Here is a 22239-nt window from a genome sequence, read left to right on the forward strand (position 1 = left end):
GTCAGGAGATGCCCAAGAAGACTTGGTATGAGATGATCATTTTAGCCCCACTAGCTCTTCTGTCCGGGATTGTTCCTGTGGTATGTTGGGACACTGCTGCTGAAGTTAGATGGTTAACTAGAAGACCTCCCATTGGCATCTCCTCTTTTCTGGTCTAATTTTAGGCGAGTAACTTGATAACACAAATTTGGGGGTTTCTGTGTGTGTGTAATTTAGGATTATTTTTCTGCAGTGTTTTGTTTCATTTTTATCCTCTTGGCAATCTGAACCAAGTGCTGGATTGCATTGCAAAGCCCTTGGTAAGGGTTTCTGAGGCTGCTATGCTTCTGGAGCTTTAATTTGTCTATTATGTGCTAGCATTCTGCAGACAGCAGTAAGATGTTAAATTATAAACACAGTGACTGTACAATTATGCAACAACTTGCATTCTGAAAGCACCAGGGGATTCAGTGTGTGCATGCAGGCTGAGCTTTGCATTAGAGTCATTTCAGTTACTGCTGCAGTGAAATCATTAACAGAATGACTAACTACAGGAGCAGTAAGGTCTTTAATACAAATTGATGTTCTTCAAAGGGTAGTTTTTAAGCTGAATGTGAGAAGTCAAGAGGTTTAATAAGAATCCATAGAGAAGAAAATGTGTGTGTGATTTCATGGCTGGTGAATGCTATTTTAATAGAGCTACATTTTACATGGAGTAGTTTTAATTGAATAACTGAAAACAAATTTTCTTTGTAAAAAGAGATTGCTGCTCTTGGAACTTTGGTTTCCTAACATGCTGGGCTGCCAGATGCTTAGCACTAATAACCTTTCCCTGCTTTATTGGTTGGATAAGAGGTGTGTACAGCTCAATTATTAAAATGTAAATGATTTTACAGTCTGGTTTTAAACCTGTCTTTTGGGAGGCACATTTAAGGTAACAAATACTGTTAGCTCCCAGTTGAAGATCTGAGGCTTATAAATGGCTCTTTATTTAAATCCACCCTGACCATACCGAGTTCTCTTTGAGGACTAGCAGCAGACCCTCCATGATTTCATTGCTGGAGGTTTTTTTCAGTTCCATTTACATGAAGTGAATGTATCTTGTCCTAATTCCCTCTGTAAAATGAGGAGTTGGCTTTTAATTAGCTTTGGCAAGCTGTTATGTGGAGAAGAAATCTGTTGAGATAATGAGTCTGAGATTGAGAGTTGTGGGATCTGTTCTCACTATTTGTATTTCATTTCTCTCTTGTCTCAAGCTTGGTTTTGGTTTTGTGGGTTGAGTCTGTGTGTTTGCAACACCAGCGATTTATTTTTCCCTCCCTGAGGCTTTGCTACTTAATGAAATGACATTTTTTACTGTAAGGGAATAGAAATGAACTGAGTTGAAATTAGTTCATCTTTAATGTGGAAATTTTTAAGGAGCAATTGCTTGGCTGCTGCCTCCTGTTTTGTGTATTCTCCCTCTGTAGAGGATACAAAGCAGCCCGATCAGTCAGCTAAGGTCTCCTCCCTGCAGTGGAAGGCTCTTGCCTTGAGTTTATGGAGTTGGGGAACATTCTTTACCGTTTATGGAGTCAGGGAACATTCTCTACCATTTGGAATGCTTTTTGGAGAATGTGCAGAGGTTGCATGCAGGACATGGAAGTGTTGTGGTGTCCTGAGCATCCAAGCATTTTTGATGTCCATTAGAACTGTTCATTTTCAGTTTTGCCCTGTGAGAACTGAAGTCGTGCACCTTCCTGCTGTCTGTCAGATAACTTTCTCATTTAATAAGACAACAGATTCTTCATTCATGTCACAGTGCAGCTGAACTTCCAGAGGGGGACAAGCTGTTAAATGGAGAGCTCTTCACAGACCACAGAAACTATCTTAACTATTGACCCATGTGTATGATGGGATGGAGTCTACAGAAGACTGACAGAGGAAGTCAGGAGCTCATGAATTATTTGATTGTGCACAGCTGAAGAACTGTATCTAATGCTTTGTTTCTTTTTTGTGTGTTTTGAAGTATGGGAGGCTCTGGCAGCTCAAGTGTTTCCGATTCCTGCAGTGACCACTTCACCATTGAGAACTGTAAGGAGACAGAGATGCTGAACTACCTCATTGAGTGTTTTGACAGAGTTGGAATAGAGGAGAGGAAAGCACCAAAGGTACATTTCAGATGAGTGAAGTCACAGACACTCTTCTTACTGCGTAGTGGGGGAAGTCAGTGGGAATTGACAGTACTTCTTGGTGACTTTGTTGTAGAAATAGATGTACAGAATTTACAAGGTCCTTTTGTTATTTCATCATGCTTGAATTGTTTATACATTTTACATCTCTAAAATAAACACTCTGCTAGAAACTGTCCTTCCCCTCTTGATCTACTGCATTTTATCCAGATTTATTCTAGGTAAAACTTTCTTTTGTGAGACCAACTCCCTGTCAGCATTCTGTGTTCTGCTTTGAGCTTTTGCTTCTGGGATGAAAAACCAACAAAGACTTTTTATGTATAGTCTGAGAGGATTTTAGCTGGAGTAGTGCTAATCTTAGTTTGCATAGTACATTCATACAGCATGAGTAAAAACATTTATGATGTTTCCTGTCTGTTCTGTCTCTGAATACTTCTGGTTTGCATTAAAATGAAGTTTGTTTTTATCAGATGTGTAGCCAGCCAACAGTTAGCCAGTTACTGAGCAACATCCGATCACAGTGCATTTCACATGCTGCTTTGGTGCTACAGGGATCCCTAACACAACCAAGGTAAATACAGCTGATGGCAACCATCAGAGTTTAGACTCTTATGGGTTTTCCTTTCTGTTTTGCTGTTTTTCCTTCTGAGAATTAGATAACAAAACTCGAGTTATTGGAGCAGGATAGATTTATGTGCCAGAGAGACAGTTTGTTGCAGTCCTGTAGTAAGAGGTGTTTGCCCATGTCTGTGGGTTTGGAAGTGGGTGACCTTTAAGTTCCTTTCCAATCCAAACCATTGTAGGAGTGCTTTACCTTTGGACACTCTTGCTCCCAATGATCCGTTGGTGGAGAGCAGTTTAAGAGTTTTTTCTAATGGTGTTTGGGTAAAATCAAACAGGTTTTGAGCATTTCAAATGGCAGGTCTGAGTTAAGCCATTTTTTGCTTTACCTCATGCATAAACTGTTTTACTTGCAGATTGTTGGGGCACTACTCCTGTGAAAGTCTGTAACCAGCAGAGCTGCATCTGAGAAACAGTCTTATAAAACCATGTAGCAAAAGCTACTGAAATGGCTTAGTGCTGACTTCAGAGAGTTTACCACAACAGATCTAGTAACACAAATCCGTGTGTAGATGTTCTCCACTCAATGATGACTGAGATCTCAAGTGCAGTTGTGTCCACAGCAGTTGCCTCACTAGCAGCCTTTTAGCTGGAACAGTAAAAGGTTTTTAAAAGAGGAGATGTGACTTTTACTAAAACCTGCATCATTTTGTATTTGTGTTTCCAAACAATACTTCTGTAATCTTTAAAGCTGCACCAATTACCCTTTGTGCTTTGGGCTTAGTGCTGACATTAGACTAGCTTTTGTGTATGTAATAAGGGAAAAAAGATCCTATTTGAGACATCCTTAGGAGCAGTTAAAAGTAATGACTGTACCAAATTCAGAAAATACTGGTGTTATGTTCTTAGTCTGGAGAAACAACCACCAGAAAATGTTGTTTCTTCACTAGTTGAGCTTACAAAGGATTTTTCTCCATTAGAGGAGTAGAAGGGAGAAGCAGTCACTACACAGAAGCTGTTACTTTCTTCCAACCTCATTAAACTCAAGTGTGATGTTGGCAGCAGCAGCATCTGTTTCAGAATAACATTTGCACAAGTAACTTGAGCAGACAAGGTTGGTTACTACTGAGATGAGTAGGTGTCTGCATGTTGATAATCTGCTTTCTGGCAATGCTAGGATGTGATTATTGACACTTCTGCAAATAGTCAGCAGTTCTGCCTATTTTTTTTATACAAATAAAGGTCATTGCAGCAGCAGTCTTTGCTGGTACCATATATGCTGTGTAGGAATCTCCCATTTGGCTTCATCCAAGAATTGGTGAGAACAACTTATCAGGATGAGGAGGTGTTCAAACAGGTAAGGCATGGGTTAAAAATCAATAACAGTATCACACTATTCTGCTCTTTGCAGTGTTCAAGCACAAATCCAGGCTGGGTGCAGTGGGCTGAAAGTAGCTCTGAAGAAAAAGAGTTGGGGGTGCTGACTGAGAAGGTCACCATGAGCTGGCAGTGCCCTCATGCAGTCTAGACAGTAAATCATGTTCTGGGTTGCATCAAGTGGAGTGTGGCCAGCAGGGCAAGAGAGGGGCTCCTGCCCCTTTACTCTGCTCCTCTGAGGCCCCACCTCGAATACTGCATCCAGTTCTGGTGCCACAGCACAAGAAGGACACTGCTGTTGGAGTGAGTCCAGAGGAGGGCCACAAAGATGGACTGAAGCACCTCTGCCATGGGGCCAGGCTGAGGGAGCTGGGATTGCTCAGCCTAGAGAAGACTCCAGGGAAACCTTGGAGCTGCCTTCCAATACCTGAAGGGATCCTACAGGAAGGCTGCAGAAGGACTTCTCATAAGGGTGTCTAGTGACAGGACAAGAGTTCAAAGCTGAGGGAGAGCAGGTCTAGACTGGATCTTAGGAAGACATTCTTTAGTACAAGAGTGGTGAGATGTCTGGAATGGGCTGCCCAGGGAGGCTGTGGATGCCTTCCTCTTGGGGGATGTCTGAGGCGAGGTTGCATGAGGCCTCAAGCAGCTGATCCTAGTTGAGAGGCTTCCCTGCTTGTGGCAGGGAGTTTGAAGTAGATGATCTCTAAGGTCCCTTCCAACCTAAGCCATTCTATGAGGGAAAGTACTCAGAGCATATTGAAGGATAGCTCTTGGGTTTTCATCATTTTATGCTCCTCTAGGAAGGCAGCAACCTCCTGTAACTGTGCACAGATTTATTGTGGTAAGAGGGTTTTTTTGGTTGTGTTTTTTTCCTTCTATCTTGCAACCTGCCCCCTTCTTTGCAACTTTAATAGCTTGCATTTAAGGTGTTCAGAGCTTTTTACAAATCTTAGTCCATTAAACCTTTATATTTCACAAAGGAGATGACTGTGAGAAACTTTAGATGGTTGATTCTGTGAATCAGAGTAGCTCACTGGGATGATTAAAATATGGGGACTGGTTGGCCTAGTAATTAAGGCACAAAACTAGCAAACTTCTTCTGGCCATATAAAGTTTAAGCAGCTCAGTAAGGCTGTAATTGTCTCTAATTAGTGCTCCTGTAGTATTATGTGACTTAGATGTAAAGAAGCCTTCAGAGTGGCACTTGATCCTTCCAATGCTGAAAAATGACATCAGCCAATTTTTGTGTGTGATGCAAGTACTCTTCAATAATTTTCATCTCTCTGGACACCTTTTATTGGGGGCTCAAGCAGATGGAAGCATGTTTAAGGCTGTCCAAAATGGGTTATGGCATGTGTTAATGGTCACCTTCCTGGAGAAGAGAACCAGTCCTCCAGCTGAAGCAGCCAAGCACCTCTTTGCAGTTCTTGTCTGTGAAATGACTTGAATATTTGGTGTCCCTTTGTAGGGGCAACACAATGTAGTTGAAATGTAAAATTCAGTGAGACCTCTTGGTAATTATTGCAAAATGACAGCAAGGGTGTAGTTCTCAGAGCTGTGTGATTGAGACCTCCTAATTGGGTATAATTACTTTTGATTAATAAGTTCCTGCCTTGTCACTTCCTCTTTCTTAATAGTCCTTGACTGCTGTTTATTATGTTTATTCTTACCACAGTTAGAACTTAGCAGCACAAATGCAATTTGCTTACATGAGATGTGAAATTAAAGCTATATCATAACCCCAAGTGCCCAGGCAGATAAATTATTGCTCATTTGGGCAATCAGGTTGTTCTCTACAGTCCTTGTGTTCTGATTTGTATCTATAATAACCACGTTTGCACACACACTACAGTGACCCTGCATGAAATGTCTGTACTTCCCCACACAGGACTTGATGGAACAATGCCTGATATTTGGCTATTTGTCAGCTTCAGCTTGTATCTGGTAGCTGTGGGTCCAGATCTAGGTGTACAAGGCTCTTGTTTGTTTGTTTCCTTTGCAAAGTAAATGTTTGGAAACAAGTTCGAATGTGATCAGGAAGAGTACGTAGGAATGCTTGGAAAGAGGCTTCTATGGAGAAGCTGTGCCCACTTGCTGAGTTTTAGCTTTGAAAAATCTTGTAACCTTAACTGACAGAAATGTAAAGAAAAGGTCTGGTTTTTCTGATGTGTAACCTGAAGCCTGGAAAGGGTGAGCAGGCATTTCATGCTGTCTACAGTGATAGTGTCACTTGCTTCCCAGTGAATAAAGTCATCCACTTCTGTCTTCACAGATCTTTATTCCCATCTTGCAAGGCCTGGCTGCAGCTTCCAAAGAGTGCTCCCTTGATAGTGACAATTTTAAATACCCCCTTATGGTAAGGTCTGGTCATTTCTAGAAGCAGTTTCTTTATCATTGCTGAGAAGTTATGCAGATTCTACACAAGGTGGACTTGGACATTTGGGGGAATTTTGTGGTTAGTGGATTACTGTTAAACTCTGTTGGAAGCTTCATGTGGTATGATACTCTAGTGGAGACCAAGGACATCTCAGGCTTAAGGTACAGGGTTTGTGTAGTAGGCTGTTCAACTGTTTGTACCTTTTGTTGCATATAAGATGAGCCAAATGTGTGGACTGCCTCACACATGCTTCTTGTGATACTGTGGATGGTTATAAAATCCTGCTAAGCTCCTCCTAGCTTAAGCCTTGAAAATAAGGCCCAGTATCCAAACCAATGTTTGTTGGGTTCACTTTTGTCTGTGGGAAGCTAAAATCTGTTGCATTAAACCCATAATTATTTGAATTGGTGACTCTGTACTGGAGAGAAACTTCATAATAGACCCTGGCTGCAAAGCTGGGTTTATTTTTAGACTAAGTGCATACTTCAGTTGTAGATCTGCTTCTCTAACTGCTTTTGTTGACAAAACAAAAGTGTCTTTAAAAAAGCATGCTTGGCCACAAAAGAGCAAGCTGAATTCTTGACTCATCAGCCAAGAGTTAGCATTGCCAGCTAATACCTTCAGATTTTATGATCTTCAGCATATGCTGAAAAGGCTGCTCCATCTCAAGCTGTACTTCAGGAGGTTAGCTGGACTGAGGTGCTGCACATCAAAGCAAAAAAACAGCTCTGGTACTTTGGCAAAAGCAGCTGCTTCTGCTGCTGCTGTGTTTTCCTGCTCTTCTCTTATTCCACTCCCCTCCAATTATAATGTGAGCTGTAGCAGATTTGGCTGTTGGCTACAAGCAAGGGCTACTTGGAAGTCATATTCCATTCCCATCATCTGCAGTTGGCACATGGTGCAACAAAAGGATGCAGCAGTAGGTAGCAGCTGTAGCGTAAGCCAAGCATGAGAGCATGCAGTGGAGGAGCAGCAGGAATGGGAAAGCCCAGAGTGTTTGCAGAGTTGTCTGTTATCACTGCCTTCTTTTTCCTGTGCTGCAGTTGAAAGTGAGTGAGAGATCTTGGGTAGGATTCTTTCTTTCTGGCTTCTGTGTACATCTGACACTTTTCCACTCTGATTCAAAAGACAAAGGCCTCGGTGTATGTATCAAACAATTGCTCTGTTTGTTACTGTTACTGATTTGTTGTGTGGCAGTTCAGGAGTCCAGCAAGGGAATTGTTATGTTCTGAACAAACAGTTTGCACAGCTATTTTTTGAAGTAAGTGCATTAATTTATTATCCTGTGAGGCACATTAGCTTTTTTGAGACAACTTGGAACAGATGTAAAAGCTAAAATGGGAGCAGGGTGTGCTCTAGCGCTTTTTGTGCCTCACCATTGTAGGAGAAGCAAGTTTTTCCACTAATTAAGGAAAAAAAGGTTTGGCTCTTTCAGCACTTTATGCCATGTGAAGGCTGTTATTTGCAGACAGGTTACTTAGGAATTGCACATACAAGTAATTTTTCTTGGGATTTGTTTATAGGCACTATGTGAACTTTGTGAAATCAAGTTTGGGAAAACACACCCCATGTGCAGTTTGGTAAGTGCACCCAGTTTGATCTTCTCCGAGGTAAAAGAACCGTGGCACTTCCTCTGTTGTTAGTGTGGTGCAATCCACATTAATAAGGTTATGCAGGATCCTAACCAAGGGCTACTTTAGCATCTTATGCTAAACAACATTTTAAACTGGTCAGAGGAGTCCACTTTCTTGAGAAGTGACACAAACCAGGACAAGCAAGACTTGTGGGAGTTGCTGAAATCCCGAGGACATGTTTGCATTTAACTCTCAGCATGACTGCATCTTGAAAAGTGAGGGCATGTGGGAAACACTGGAAGATGATGGTGCACCTGACACAGCAGCTTTGATTCACTTGCAGTTTCTCCTGTTTCCTAGGTTGTCTCCTTGCCTTTGTGGTTGCCTAAATCTTTAAGCCCAGGGGCAGGAAGAGAGCTGCAAAGACTTTCCTATCTTGGAGCCTTCTTCAGTCTGTCTGTCTTTGCTGAAGATGATGTAAGTGGTACAGAGGATGTTGATAGTAGCATGGCAGAGTTTGTTTGCTTGGCTTTGTCTTGGTTTTTTGGGGAGTTGTGTCTTTGTTTTGTGTTTTTTTTCCCCTTTGTTCAGTATGTTCAATACATTTGATAATGCTTCTTCTACTTACAGAACAAAGTAGTTGAAAAGTACTTCTCAGGGCCTGCCATTACTCTTGAAAACACCAGGGTTGTTAGCCAGTCTTTGCAGCATTACCTGGAATTAGCAAGGGTAAGTGTGCTCAGATTTAAGGGGATAAAAAAAAGGGAGGAGGTGGGGCTGTGGAGCTTTCTGATCTTGCCATAGATGAAGAGTACAACCTGAAAAAACCCAAATGTAGCTTCTGTGCTAAAGAACACATTTATTAGGATATGTCTGAAGGGCATTAAGATAGAAAAATCAAAGTGCTAAAAGTATTTCTTGAAAGCCACAAGCCACTGTAGAAGCTCTGAGAAGAGTTAGCCATGGGTTACAGTTCCTGGTGAAGGATGAGTGAAAACACACAGGCTGGTTTAGCAGTGTGTGTGGCATACTACTCTTTTCTCTGTAAGTAAGGCATGCAGAGGAAGCTGGCAGGGAGAGCCTGACAGAAGTTGTAGTGGTTTTGTGGAATTTATAGAAGATGAAAATATGGAGAAATGTGGAACATGTGGAGAAGATGTGCAGCCTGACTGAATGTTTACTTGAAATTCCAGCAAGAGCTATTCAAGGTTCTGCACAGTATTCTGCTGAATGGTGAGACTCGAGAAGCAGCTCTCCATTACATGGCAGCTATTGTCAATGCCAACATGAAGAAGGCACAAATGCAGGTAAATACTGGGGAATGCTCTTCCTGTGGTCAGAGCACAGACTTCACTGCATGGCTCCTGCAGTGGTGGCTCTTGAGGACAAAAGAATGTTGTGTGCCTGCTATGACCGGCAGGAAGCCTCACCAACACTCTCTGTCTCTTGTTAAACGTGCTTCCCATTTCTGAAATTATTCTGCCTTGCCCTATTTGATCAGTTCATGTCACTTCCTCTCTTGGGGCTGGCATCACTTCATTAACAGGGATTCTACTGTAGATGTTTGAAGCTTTGTGCTTTCTCCCCACCCCCCATCTGTGGGGGCTTCATGCAATCAGCTCTGATAAAAACCCTCATCTGCCAGCTGGTGAGGTGCTAGGCTTCCTGTGCTTTCGGAGCTGTGAGCTGCTGTGGTTCCAGTGAAACGGCAGGGACGTTACTCTGCCATTGTTCACCGAATATGTTGGACTCATTTCCTGTGATAACATCTCTGCACGAATCCCGAACAAATGAGGTCTGCATCACTGGTATCTTGACGTCTCCTTTTCAAAAGCAGACATTTGGAACCTTAGGTTTCTCTGAAATTACAGCCAGGAGGTAACAGAAGCTTCACACTTATGATAAAACTTAGGAATTGGAGCTCAACAACTATTTGAAACTTTGTGCTGCTGTCTAACCATTCCTGAGAGAGACTCTTTTGATTTCTTGGGTTATGTTCTACTTTATCTGTTTAAAGTTCTTGAGAATGACTGGAGCCATAGAGGCAAATCATGTGTTAGTAAGTGGCCTTCCCATTATCACAGAAGCCTGCCTTACAGATTCACATTCTTCATCCTTCCTGCCTTTGTTGCACTTGCAGAATTAGTTGATGTTTAATATTGTTAAAGCAGCAGAAAACACCCTTGTACTTCTCAGCTTATGTCTCCCAACTATTTGCTTTCTTGCCCCACAGACAGACGATCGTTTGGTCTCTACAGACGGCTTTATGCTCAACTTCTTATGGGTACTGCAGCAGCTGAGTACGAAGATAAAGCTGGAAACGGTTGATCCCATGTACATATTTCATCCCAGGTGTCGTATTGACCTCCCAACAGATGAGACAAGAGTGAAAGCAACAATGGAGGATGTTGCAGCCTGGACTGCTGAGCTTTGTGAGTACTCCTCTTGAGATGTTAGGCAGGTGCTGTGCCATCTGGTTTTTATACTGGAGGTACATGGAAGTCCTCGATGCCAGCAAATCACTCCCCTGTTCCTTAAATGCTTTTCCTCGATGCTGTCTGCTCTCACTTCTTTTATAGAAGTTAGGTTGAAGGACTTGCTCCTGGATAAGGCCTTGAGTTGTACTTCATTCACCCGTGCTGCTTGCTTGCTCGTTTGTTCTCTAGACAGGGACCCATCTCCGTTTTCTGAGCCGAAATTCCCGACAGAATGTTTCTTCCTAACCCTGCATGCCCATCACCTCTCGATCCTGCCCAGCTGCCGGCGCTACATACGGAGACTGCGGGCCATCAGGGAGCTCAACAGGTTAGAAGCTGTTAGTTGCCTCATGCACCTGAGAGCCCTAGCATGCATCCCAGGCACGTCCTCCTCACCGTGATGGCAACTCCTATAAACTCACAAGTTAGAAGGACAATTTGGGTGAAACCTGCTGGGTGCAGGTCATCTGGATCATTGTAACTACTTGTCCATCTGCTGCTTTTGGCCCTGATGGGTTTTTGCTGATGTTGATGGACTCTGGCTTGAATTAGGAATTGATATTCCAGTGGGCTAGAGGATACTGGTTACACAGAGCAGCTCAAATAGGCAAGAAGCCCATTCTATTCAAAAGGTAATTCCACTCAGTATTTTCTCGGTGTTTAGCAGCTAAGTAGGCTCAACACCTCGTAGATGGCAGTACCTACTCCCTCTGCCACCATAACCAGATCTGGCATGTGGCTTTCAGGACTGTTGAAGATTTGAAAAACAATGAAAGTCAATGGAAGGATTCTCCTCTGGCCACCAGGCACCGAGAGATGCTGAAACGTTGCAAGACACAACTTAAGGTTTGTAAGTGAGTCAGTACTCAACTAAACACCTTTGTCAGTCTGCTTGCTTTGCATCCTGATGTTTAAATGCAACTGCCCACTGATGCTTCTGGAAAAGGATAGGTTTAAATTTACAGCCATGTGAATACTGCACTAGATGGGGTCATGATACAGTGCCACATTAATGGTGAATTTAAAATTCAAGGTAACAGCAAAGTTCAGAAAGAAGAAAATACTGCTTTTATGGGGGACAGAATGAGCAAAGGGACTACGATTTGTTCAGGGTTCTGTATGCACAGTCCATGCCCAAGATGGAAATGAAACTCTTTGAGTCTCTTACGTAGAATTCTTGTGAAGATGAGTGTGCTGTGGTCCTCTCTATTGAAGGTCTGTCCTGCTTAGGTCTGCCTAGCATAAGCTGACTGTCCCTGCAGCTCCACACTGTGGGGTTTTTATGTGCTGGGGCTTTAGTACCCTGTTTCCTTGACCTGAGAGCATATTTTAAGAAGAGACCACTGTACATTTGTCATAGTTCAGATCTATTAGTTAGCCTGGATAGGCTTGATCTTCACTTCACATCATCTTGCCCTGGATCAGCTTCTGTATGCATATTCTGCAGAAACTGGTGAGGTGCAAGGCTTGTGCAGATGCTGGTTTGCTGGATGAAAACTTCCTCAGGAGATGTCTGAATTTCTATGGCATGGTGATTCAGCTGATGCTTCGCATTCTCGACCCTGCCTATCCCAAGTGAGTGTCAGAATTGTGCTAAAGGTATTTCAGATCATTTTAGATTGTTTACTGAATTTAGCAGGTTTTAATCCTTTTTTACAGAGCCTGCATTCTTAAGTGGTTGTTACTTTGTGTCAGTATTCTTGCATGCAATCTCTGTGTTTATAGTTTCAGTTGTGGAGGGGAGCAACCCTGGGGTGTTTAGTACACTCGAAGTACTGACACTGATTTTTGAAGTCAGTTTCAGAACTCTTGTAAAGTGTCCTCACAGGAGAGCTCAAGACACTTCCTACTTCACCCTGCTATTTTACTGGCTTGACTGTTTTCTCTCTTATTCTACAGCATAAAATTGCCTTTAACTCCCGAAGTTCCAAAAGTGTTTGCAGCATTGCCAGAGTTTTACGTGGAAGATGTTGCTGAATTTTTGTTTTTTATTGTACAGTAAGTAAAGTTACATCTAAAGGACCTTTGTTGCATTATTTACCCCTGCATCAGGTGCTGTGCACAGAAATGTGAGGTGTGAAGGTAGCTTCCTAGGTATTTTGTAGTTAATGTTCTGCTTTTAACAGCAGCCATAAATTTATGGCACTGGTTGACACTGCTGCAGATCTAATAGCTAGGTGAGTTCTAGAGTCCCTTAGAATCATAGAATCAACCAGGAGACTCCACAACTCCCCTGGGCAGCTTCTTCCAGAGTTTTGTCTCCCTCACAGTGAAAAAATTCCTCCTTATGTTTACATGGAACTTGTATGCCTCAGCTTCCACCCATTGCCCCTTGTCCTGGCACTGGGCATCACCCAGCAGAGCTTGGCTCCAGCCTCCTGGCACTCACCTTTACATATCGATAAACACTGATGAGGTCACCTCTCAGTCTCCTCTTCCTCAAGCAGCACAGCCCCAGCTCCCACAGGCTCTCCTTGTAACAGAGATGTTCCATTCCCTTCATCATCTTTGTGGCTCTGTGCTGGACTCTCTCAAGCAGTTCTGTGTCCCTTCTGAACTGGGACGCCCAGAGCTGAACACACTACTCCAGATGTGGCCTCAGCAGGGCAGAGTGGAGGGGCAGGAGAACCTCTCTCAACCTACTAGCCACAGGTGGATTTTTGTTTCTTCCCCCCAAGAATGTTCATTATGGGTTGGAGTGAGGTCTTTATATCTCATTGTATATGAAGTCATCACTAGAGTAATACAATTTTTAAGAAGTCAGAGCTTAATAAGTAGAAAATTCTCCCCATTCATAGAGCAGCTGGGACAAAGTGCATTTGTATAGTTCTAGCAGTTTAGGTGGGCATAAATAGTGTTCAGATGTTGTTCTGGGGCTCTGAAGTTGGTCACTGTCTTCCTGAAAATGTGCCTTCAGATTCAGACTTGCTGTGATTGATGATTAGGAGATGGTTTCTTTTGCCTTCCTGAGGTGCTGCTACAGTGATACTTCACAGCAAATGTGGTAGGATGTGCCACATGTTTCAGAGTAAAGCTGAGCTTCCAGGGAACAGCTCACAAGACCTTTAGAGAACCCAGTTTCTGTAGAGAAAGATGGGAGATCACGATAAAATGACTGAATTTTGCTGGTCGCTAATGAGTCAGGTGAACTTCCTTGATGTGTGTGATAAATCTGTAGACAACACAGGGTTAGGGATTTTGATATTGTCTTCCTTGTCTCACTCTCTTCAGATATGCTCCTCAGGTGCTTTATGAGCCCTGCACTCAGGACATAGTCATGTTCCTTGTCGTGATGCTGTGCAACCAGAACTACATCCGCAATCCTTACTTAGTAGCCAAGCTGGTGGAGGTGATGTTCATGACCAATCCAGCTGTCCAGCCTCGGACACAGAAGTTCTTTGAAATGATAGAGAATCATCCTCTCTCCACTAAATTGTTAGTCCCCTCCTTGATGAAGTTTTATACAGGTAAGTGCTTTGTCTGTAGGTCATTGAGCACACAGTAAGAAATTAGATTTGCAAGGCAGAAGGCTGTGCTAATCCTTGTCACCGTATGAAAGCAATGCTCCTCAACTGGGTAGGTCTTGGGGCTTGTTTCTCAGGAATCAGGGTCAGTGGCACTAGGTGGCACCTTGAGAATTTTAGCCCTTGCACAGTTGCTGTGCACTGCTGACTGGAGCACTGTAGTTTGTGACGTCTGACTTCGTGGTGTTTACACTCCAAACCTGAAGATTTGTGTTTGCTTTTTTAAGGGAGTATCAGGATTTCAAAATGTTGTGACATTAGTTTTGTAAGTCCTACAGATTGGAGGTGCATCAGAAGAGTTTTGCACTCATACTAACTGCCACTTTTACATGTTCCCAGAGTTTTCTTACCTGTGACATTTTAGACAGTGGGACAAAGAGCAGTGATGTTGAATAGGAGAAAGTTTTGTGAGGTTAGATGTGGGTTACAAAATCACAGAATCACAGAACCACAGAGGTTGGAAGGGACCTCCAGAGATCATCAAGTTCAGCCTCCCTGCCAGGGCAGGTAGTTTGCAGAGGAATGCATCCAGGTGGGTTTTGAAAGTCTCCAGAGAAGCAGACTCCACAGTCTCCCTGAGCAGCCTGCTCTAGGGCTCTGTCACCCTGACTGTAGAGAAGTTTCTCCTTAGGCTGAGGTGAAACCTTCTCTGTTCCAGTTTGTAATGGACAGTGCTGCTTCTTTTAATGGCAATTAAGACAGAGACTTCTGATTGGGAGCTGAATTTTGTCTCCTAAAGCTCATTGCTTGAAGCTCACTGTGTTGGAGGCAGGAGGGGAGAGATGTAGTGAGTCCTAGTGGGAAAGGGTTTTGATTTCAGTTGTGGGCTCTGTCTTTTTCAGATGTGGAACATACTGGAGCCACTAGTGAGTTCTATGACAAGTTTACAATCCGCTACCACATCAGCACCATCTTCAAAAGCCTCTGGCAGAACATAGCTCACCATGGTACCTTTATGGAAGAGTTCAAGTGAGTAAGGCATGGTGTGGCAAGCTGCTTACTGTCACCCAAGCTGCTCAGGCAGTGTCCTGAGGAGGTCATTACCAGTGGGAATGGGTGATGCTGCTTTCCGTTGTATTTTAAATGGCAACCCCTTCCCGTAGAACTGGAGCGTTCCTAAGCTGAGCTCTGGACACCACAACCAACTTGGCTTGGGGAATGGGATCCTTAGAGTGCAGAAGGAGTGTTGCTGGGGTTGCAGTCTGCTCTGCACACCCACCTGCTCTGCCGTGGTAACTGTGTTTCAATGTTTTCAGCTCTGGGAAGCAGTTTGTTCGCTACATCAACATGCTGATAAATGACACAACTTTCTTGCTGGATGAGAGTCTGGAGTCCCTAAAACGTATCCATGAAGTGCAAGAGGAGATGAAGAATAAAGAACAATGGGACCTGCTGCCCAGGGTGAACAGAGCTGTTTCTCAAAGTGCCCTTTACTTACTTTAATTTTTTAAATACAAGACCATTAAAACCCGTTTTTAACAAGGGGCAGCACCAAAGAGCTGCTGCTGAGGAGCAGTTCTTGATGGCTTTTTTTCCTGCTTCCAGTATGGCTGTGGTCACTCTGGATGACATTCTGCAAAAAACATCATTCTGCATAGTTGTGTTGTGGCTGGCAAAGAGAGTGGTGCAAAGTGGGAATCGTATACAGGTGTAAATTGCCATGCACTTAATTCTAACTGGAGAAACTGAGACTTTAACCTTCTTGAAGGAGGTTCTGGAAGCTGCTCGCCAGTTGAATTTATTTCAAGGAACAGAAGCTTTTCTTTTGTTGATGCATTGATCTGGGGTAGATTCGATGCAGACAATTAGAGTGCTTTTGCTCAGACTGCAGCCAGATTAAATAGTAATTGTGTTGACCCACCAGTGTCAGGGATTTCTATTCTAAGGTTATTGATTATTAAAAAATAAAAGAAAGAAAAAAGAGTTGGAGAAGCTATAAGGTCTTCTTTGTTAAAACATACTCTGCTTTGCTCTTCTGAAGCCTTTCTTCCTGTTTGTGCCTGCTAGCAAGGTAATGCCTGTAGTGGCATCATTGCATCACATCATCCACAGAGTGTTCCTGTGAGGAGTGTTTGTTAGTTTTGATGGTGCCTAATTTAGAGAACCTCATTTGACTCTCAGATCCCAAGCTGGTTTTGAAGAATTGGTATTTGGATGGAAAGGAAGCATAACCCAGTTCTGCAGCTGTGAGAGGCAGTTCCAGGGGGTAAAGAGACTCACTAACTGGAGTCTTGTGATGCCATTTGCATTCAGCTTTAGCGTTGCAGGATTCTGGAAAATGGGTGCAGACTTCAGTACTGGATAGCAAAATGAGCTGTGCCATAAATGAAACCATGTATCCCACCTGGATTTGAATTGCTGCCTGCTCTTCTGTCTGTCTAGGTCACATTAGCATTATGGCTGCTATTGATGGGTGATGCTGTAGGAGATCTGTGGACTTGTAACACCTGAATGTTTGCTTTCTAGGACCAGCAACAGGCCCGTCAGTCGCAGCTAGCTCAGGATGAGCGCGTGTCTCGTTCATATCTTGCCCTGGCAACAGAAACTGTTGATATGTTCCATATCCTAACCAAGCAGGTTCAAAAGCCTTTTCTCAGACCTGTAAGTCCTGCTCAGATTTAACTTGGCTTCAAACTTCCCTAACATCCCTGCTGCTGGATAATAACCTGGAAATGTTTGGTAGCCCTTAGTCACCATTCTCCTCCTCTTCCTCAGCTCATTGAAATCTAATTGCTGTTGAAGTTATTTGATGTTAAGAGCATTACCTGAGTCACTGAGATGGTTTCATCCTTTGAGACAGAAGCTGTTTGCTTGCTGTTTTTGTTAATGGAAAGCACGCATAGCACAAAGGCACTTCCTGCAAGCCTACAAATGATAGTTTTATTAGTTAATAATTCCTGATCTTGCTGTGTGCAAACCTAGTGCTAATCTTGCTTTATCACTGGCCTCATGCTGTGGTCTGTGTTTTACTTTGGTCCTGTAGGAACTTGGACCACGACTGGCTGCCATGTTGAACTTTAACTTACAGCAACTGTGTGGCCCCAAGTGCCGCGATCTGAAAGTCGAAAACCCTGAGAAGTATGGGTTTGAACCAAAGAAGCTGCTGGACCAACTCACTGACATCTATCTGCAGCTAGACTGTGCTCGCTTTGCTAAAGCCATTGCTGATGATCAGGTGAGCTGCAAAAGGCTGAGGGGCAAGGGCAAAAGCACTGTGGACAAACAGGACTTTACAGAATGCTCAACAAGAGTTTCATCTTATCTGCTGCTACCCAGTTTCCATCAAATGTTTGTAATTTGTTTTCCTTCTGTGTTCCTGTTCCGTCTGCTCTCTGTAGGTGGGTGTGTTTTTCAAAGTGTTGTGCAAATCTAGAGACACACAAACACCTGTGGCACTTCACACACACAGGACATTTCCTGAGCATCAGTTGCTTATGAGCTACAGGCTCACTGCAAATTATCCAAAGTACTTTGTCCTGGTTTTGCAGGTGGGAATACTGAAGCATGCAAAGAGTGCTGACTCCTTGCTTTCTCAACAGCAGCACAAGAAACAGGCAGAGCTGGGGCTGAGAATAAGAGTCTCATTTAGCAGTCCAAAGCTTGTTCTCTAGACTAACTCCTTGTAAATTTGTATTCCTTTTTATATCACTTTATTAAATGGCAGTGTAACAAACTGATGAAATGCAGCACACATGAGAGCCCTTTGGAGCAGCGCAGGGAGCTGAACCTGTAAAGTTGTCACACTACTCAATTGCATCTCTCTGCCTGTGTCTTACAGAATAAACTTGTCAAAATCTAGAGGAAAAAACTGTTCTCAGTAGCTACCTGTGTTTGTAGTGGAAGCTGGTTTGCATTACATGAAGCTGGATTTGCATGTCTGGTGAAGCAGAGATATCAGAGTAACTCACAATCTGTGTTCTGTAATTATTTACATCCTGGTAATTACAGACAGTATCAGCACCACTTCTGAAACAGACCTTGTGTGTTTGCAGGTGTATCAGGAGCATGCAGTGTGGTGTCTTTATGCTGTTCAGTATATATGGAAGTGAAAATGTTATCCATCGTTGAGTTACTGATGCCAGCCACAGCAAAATGCACATCAGTGACATAAGGATTAATAAGAAACACATCTGCTGGTGTGGGAACTGGAATAAATCTTAATTAACAAAGTAGCCCTTCATAAAAGGGTGTGGGGGAGTGACTAATATCTTGGAAACTGCCAGTGACAGGAAAGGAATACCATGGAAATGCACAGTTGGTTAATGGCTGAAAAATGCCACAAAATGCCTGATCATGGCAGAGCCTAAAGCGCTCTGATCCATCTCCTGTTTGGAAATCCTAGCACGTATTAGAGGAAATCTAAAGCCTTGGGCATGCTGCCATAGTTCTGTTCTCTGGGGACTGGAAAGGGGTTTGGGTGGGCACTGTGTGTCCTGAGTAGTGAATGGTATTGCTCAGTGCAGTGTAGCTGAAAGAAGCAGGCCTGTGCTGGACATTTTAAACTCCCCAAGGGAGACAGAAATCTGTGAGACTTTGTGTTTTGCTTTGTCATTTAATTCAGCCTTGCACTGCAGAGTAAATAACCATTTTTATTAAAAGGCTTCTATCAAAATGTGGCCTTGTGAGCTTCAAAGAAATTGGTGTCTTTAGAATGTAAGTAGCTTTCCAAAGTCCTTGCCTTTTATTTTTTCACATGAAAGTAATGCTTGCTTCAGTTGGAAACTATGGGATGTACATTTGGCCTCTCCAAATGCTGTGCTGTGTTGCTGTGCAGTTCTTCCTGTGCTGGCTGGCACACTTCCAGCAAGTATCAGCTCCCTCCGAGCTGCCTTACTATTTTTGCAATGTCCCAGGGTGAGTTTTTTGTTTGGCTTTCTTTGGGTTAGGGGAAAGAATCACTTCTTTCCAGTACTGCCTTCCACGTAATCGGGGAAGTTAAAAAATTAAGTAAAACCAAAACCCAACATTGGATTTCATGCTGTATTTTCAGCCAAGGCTTGTGAGAACAGGAATACAGGCAGGAGGGGCAAGAGACATGTTTTGTGCAAGAGACAAGCCTAATAATTAAGTCAGCCTCTCAACGTGTCTTACTAATTTTGATTAATTGATATTGCCTTAATTGTAATGGTCCCAAACACTTCTGCAGTGGTGGAGAGCTATGAAAAAGCATCAAGTCTACCCCAGAGTTGACATTTTGGTGCTAGATGAAATGTTACCTGCAGGCTGCTCTTCTGTCTGATGTAAAGCTGAGGTTTCATGGATTCCTCCCTTCTCAAGTTTAAAAGATGCATTAAAAGATCTTTAGAATTTTTATGAAATGTTAGCATAGCACAACTCAGCAAAGTTGCCTTTTTATGCTTTGCTTGTAGAGGTCCTACAGTAAAGAGCTCTTTGAGGAGGTTATCTCAAAGATGAGAAAAGCTGGAATCAAGTCAACCATAGCAATAGAGAAATTCAAACTGCTGGCAGAGAAAGTGGAGGAAATTGTTGCCAAGAATGCCCGTGCAGAAATTGATTACAGCGATGCTCCAGATGAGTTCAGAGGCAAGTTGAGTTTTCTGTGTATTGACTTGTTAGAAGAGGGATTTGTTTTGTTACTTGGATTCTAAATGTAAGTAGATATTAATAGAAACTATGTATTGTTTCTGAAGCCTTGCATTCTGCTCTGTTTTAATTAAATAGTTAAGAAAGTCTAGAGGGCAAGAGTTACTCTTTCATTGCTTTTCCCTGAGGCTGTACTGTCCAGTCCTATCTGTTTTGCTTAATTGTACTAACACAGTTAAATAAATGCCCAAATCTGAAAATGGGGTCAAAATAGCTAATCCTTAGTACCAGCTCAGAAAGTGGAAAGCAAGATAAAGGCTAAAGTTTGCTGCTCATTGTCTGTAACCTCAGCAGTATACCTGAAGACCTAGATTATCAGTTCCACACTGTGGTTTTGTGAGCAGATAAAATCTGGAGCTGTTGTGTTCAGTTTAATGAGACACTTGTGCCCTCAGATCCACTGATGGACACTCTGATGACTGATCCTGTGAGGCTGCCATCAGGAACTATTATGGACAGGTCAATCATCCTGAGACACCTGCTGAACTCTTCCACTGATCCTTTCAATCGTCAGACGCTGACAGAAAATATGCTGGAACCAGGTAACCATTTAACAGTCAGCAATGGAGCTGTGGATGGGGGGAAAGTAATTTGGGTGCACTTTGCTCTGGGTATTTCCAGAAGATAGTGTCGAGTCCGAAGAGGTTGACAGTTCTGTCATCTCTGCTTGCCCAAGAAAGTTCATTCTTTCTGCTTTCCCTTTGTCTGGGAAAAAGCTCCACACCCTTGTCTTCTAAATACTGGGCTAAAAGATGGTGTTACAGCAGGTAAATGAGTAACTCATTTACTCAAAGCTGTGCAGAAAATATGTTGATGGAGCAGGAAGTAGCAGTAGCTCAGGTTTCAATAAAAGAAATTGCTATTGGTAATGAGGAGCTTTCTTACAGTAGTATTATTAATTAACTGCTAAATTAACACTTTTTTTTTTTTTCTCTTCCCCTCCCCCCTACTGTTAGTGCCAGAACTTAAAGAGCAAATCCAAGCCTGGATGAGAGACAAGCAGAATGCTGACCATTAAAATTCCCTTGCAGTGCACGCCACCACCGATGGGAAGAGCAGGGCGTGGGCTGTTGTGGTAATAGTGGAGCAGATACTCTTTGCAAGCTGTTGACGGGATTAGCATGCCCACTGGTACTGACTCGCTCTAGTGACCAGAAGCATGTGGACGAGGAGAAAAGCAGCTTAATTCTTGTACATATATTTAAGTGATAATGATGGTCAATAACATGGAGGACAAGCTAGAAAGTTGCTTATGTTACAAAACTGTCCTTCAACATGTCACATTTTGGAGTTTTTACAGCTGAATTATTTTAGCAAAGATGAATGGATCAGGGCAGCATCCCTTCAACCTTATTTTTTACAGGCAGACATCAATTAATTTGATTTGTGGTTAGAACCTTGGACATTTTGCTGCTAAAGTAACTTTTTCCTCTTTCCCTCTCTTCTTCCTTTTCCACTTATCAAACCTGCACTGCTGTCTTTCTTTCTTTCGTTTTTCTTTTTCTTTCTTTTGTATTGCAAAAAAAAAGAAAAGTCCCTGTGAAAATCAAGATCATTCCCCTGCCCTCAAAAGAACACATTCTGTGCGATAACTGTGCCTGCAACAAAGTGTGAACCTTGGGGTGGTATTTTTGTATTATACATACTTGGGTTTTAATTGGTAGTAGACAGGAGGATCATTTCCAAAACGAAGATTTCCCACGTGGATTTTAATTTCCGTTCTTTGCAGTCTCCCTTTTCTTTCTGCTGATCTAGATGCTCTGGTATTTTTGAAAAGCCTTGAGACAGAAATGTGTTCAAACAGCTCCCAACGAGTGAGATGCTTGGGAACACCAGGATTTCAGTGACTTTTAAAACAATAAAATCCATTCTCTTAATGCTGCAGATATGATATATGCTAACTGACAGTTCTGAGCCATTAGAGCTTGTCCGCAGAGAGCAGAGCCTCTTATTCCTGGAGGCTGCAGTTTGGGGCAGGGGTCATTTTTCTTATGTTGCGTACCAATTTGTATCCATGGCTTGGCCTTACCAAAGCAGAAAGGGTGCAGGAAATGTAGAACTACATTTTTAAAAAAAAAAAGAAAAAAAAAAAGATTCACAAACATTTTTGTATTACTGCCCCCTGCATATAATACTTGAATTTCCTTTTTAAAGAGGATTTGAAACCACAGTGTTTTAAAATTGTCTGGAAAAAAAGGTTGTTTTTCTCTGTTTTTGGCTGTGTCTTCTGTTCAATTCCTGACTCTCTTGAACTACAATAAAATGATACACACTCGCACAAAAGGTTTCCTTACTTCCTTTAAGTGTGACAGGATGAAAAACCACAAATGGCTGCGTGGCTTTGTTCATGTTTGCTGGCAATGATTAAGATCTGGAGGTAACTTTAAGAAATTATGTGAAAAATGTGTCACATATCAGTAATGCTTCAAGGTAAGGAATGTTCCCAAGGGTGACTCTTGTCCCTATTCATAGGCACAGGACAGTTGGTGCCAGGTTTCAGGGGACGTTTGGCTAGATCATATATAATCCAGGGCTGACCTTTGGGATGCAAACATGACAGGAGGAACTACATCTTATACCTAAGGTAAATAT

General features: G+C 42.6%; 1 protein-coding gene across 3 annotated transcripts in view; it reads left to right on the forward strand.

Moving 5' to 3' along the window:
• UBE4B (ubiquitination factor E4B) overlaps positions 1-21930 on the forward strand; it is a 37977-nt gene extending 16047 nt beyond the window's left edge. For all 3 annotated transcript variants that reach the window (XM_064172373.1, XM_064172371.1, XM_064172372.1), the window contains 21 exons: positions 1988-2129; positions 2621-2721; positions 3954-4068; positions 6364-6447; positions 7992-8048; positions 8403-8519; positions 8673-8771; positions 9236-9349; positions 10276-10474; positions 10709-10847; positions 11266-11365; positions 11967-12094; positions 12419-12517; positions 13751-13986; positions 14886-15012; positions 15300-15444; positions 16510-16644; positions 17027-17218; positions 19413-19587; positions 20043-20189; positions 20604-21930. In XM_064172373.1, the coding sequence (XP_064028443.1) occupies positions 1988-2129; positions 2621-2721; positions 3954-4068; positions 6364-6447; positions 7992-8048; positions 8403-8519; positions 8673-8771; positions 9236-9349; positions 10276-10474; positions 10709-10847; positions 11266-11365; positions 11967-12094; positions 12419-12517; positions 13751-13986; positions 14886-15012; positions 15300-15444; positions 16510-16644; positions 17027-17218; positions 19413-19587; positions 20043-20189; positions 20604-20665 (2713 nt within the window). In that variant the 3' untranslated portion in view covers positions 20666-21930. The remainder of the gene's footprint in view (positions 1-1987; positions 2130-2620; positions 2722-3953; positions 4069-6363; positions 6448-7991; positions 8049-8402; positions 8520-8672; positions 8772-9235; positions 9350-10275; positions 10475-10708; positions 10848-11265; positions 11366-11966; positions 12095-12418; positions 12518-13750; positions 13987-14885; positions 15013-15299; positions 15445-16509; positions 16645-17026; positions 17219-19412; positions 19588-20042; positions 20190-20603) is intronic.
• Positions 21931-22239: the final 309 nt, after the last annotated feature.

Source organism: Pogoniulus pusillus, chromosome 36 (genome assembly GCF_015220805.1).
Source record: "Pogoniulus pusillus isolate bPogPus1 chromosome 36, bPogPus1.pri, whole genome shotgun sequence".
Taxonomy (NCBI): Eukaryota; Metazoa; Chordata; class Aves; order Piciformes; family Lybiidae; genus Pogoniulus; species Pogoniulus pusillus.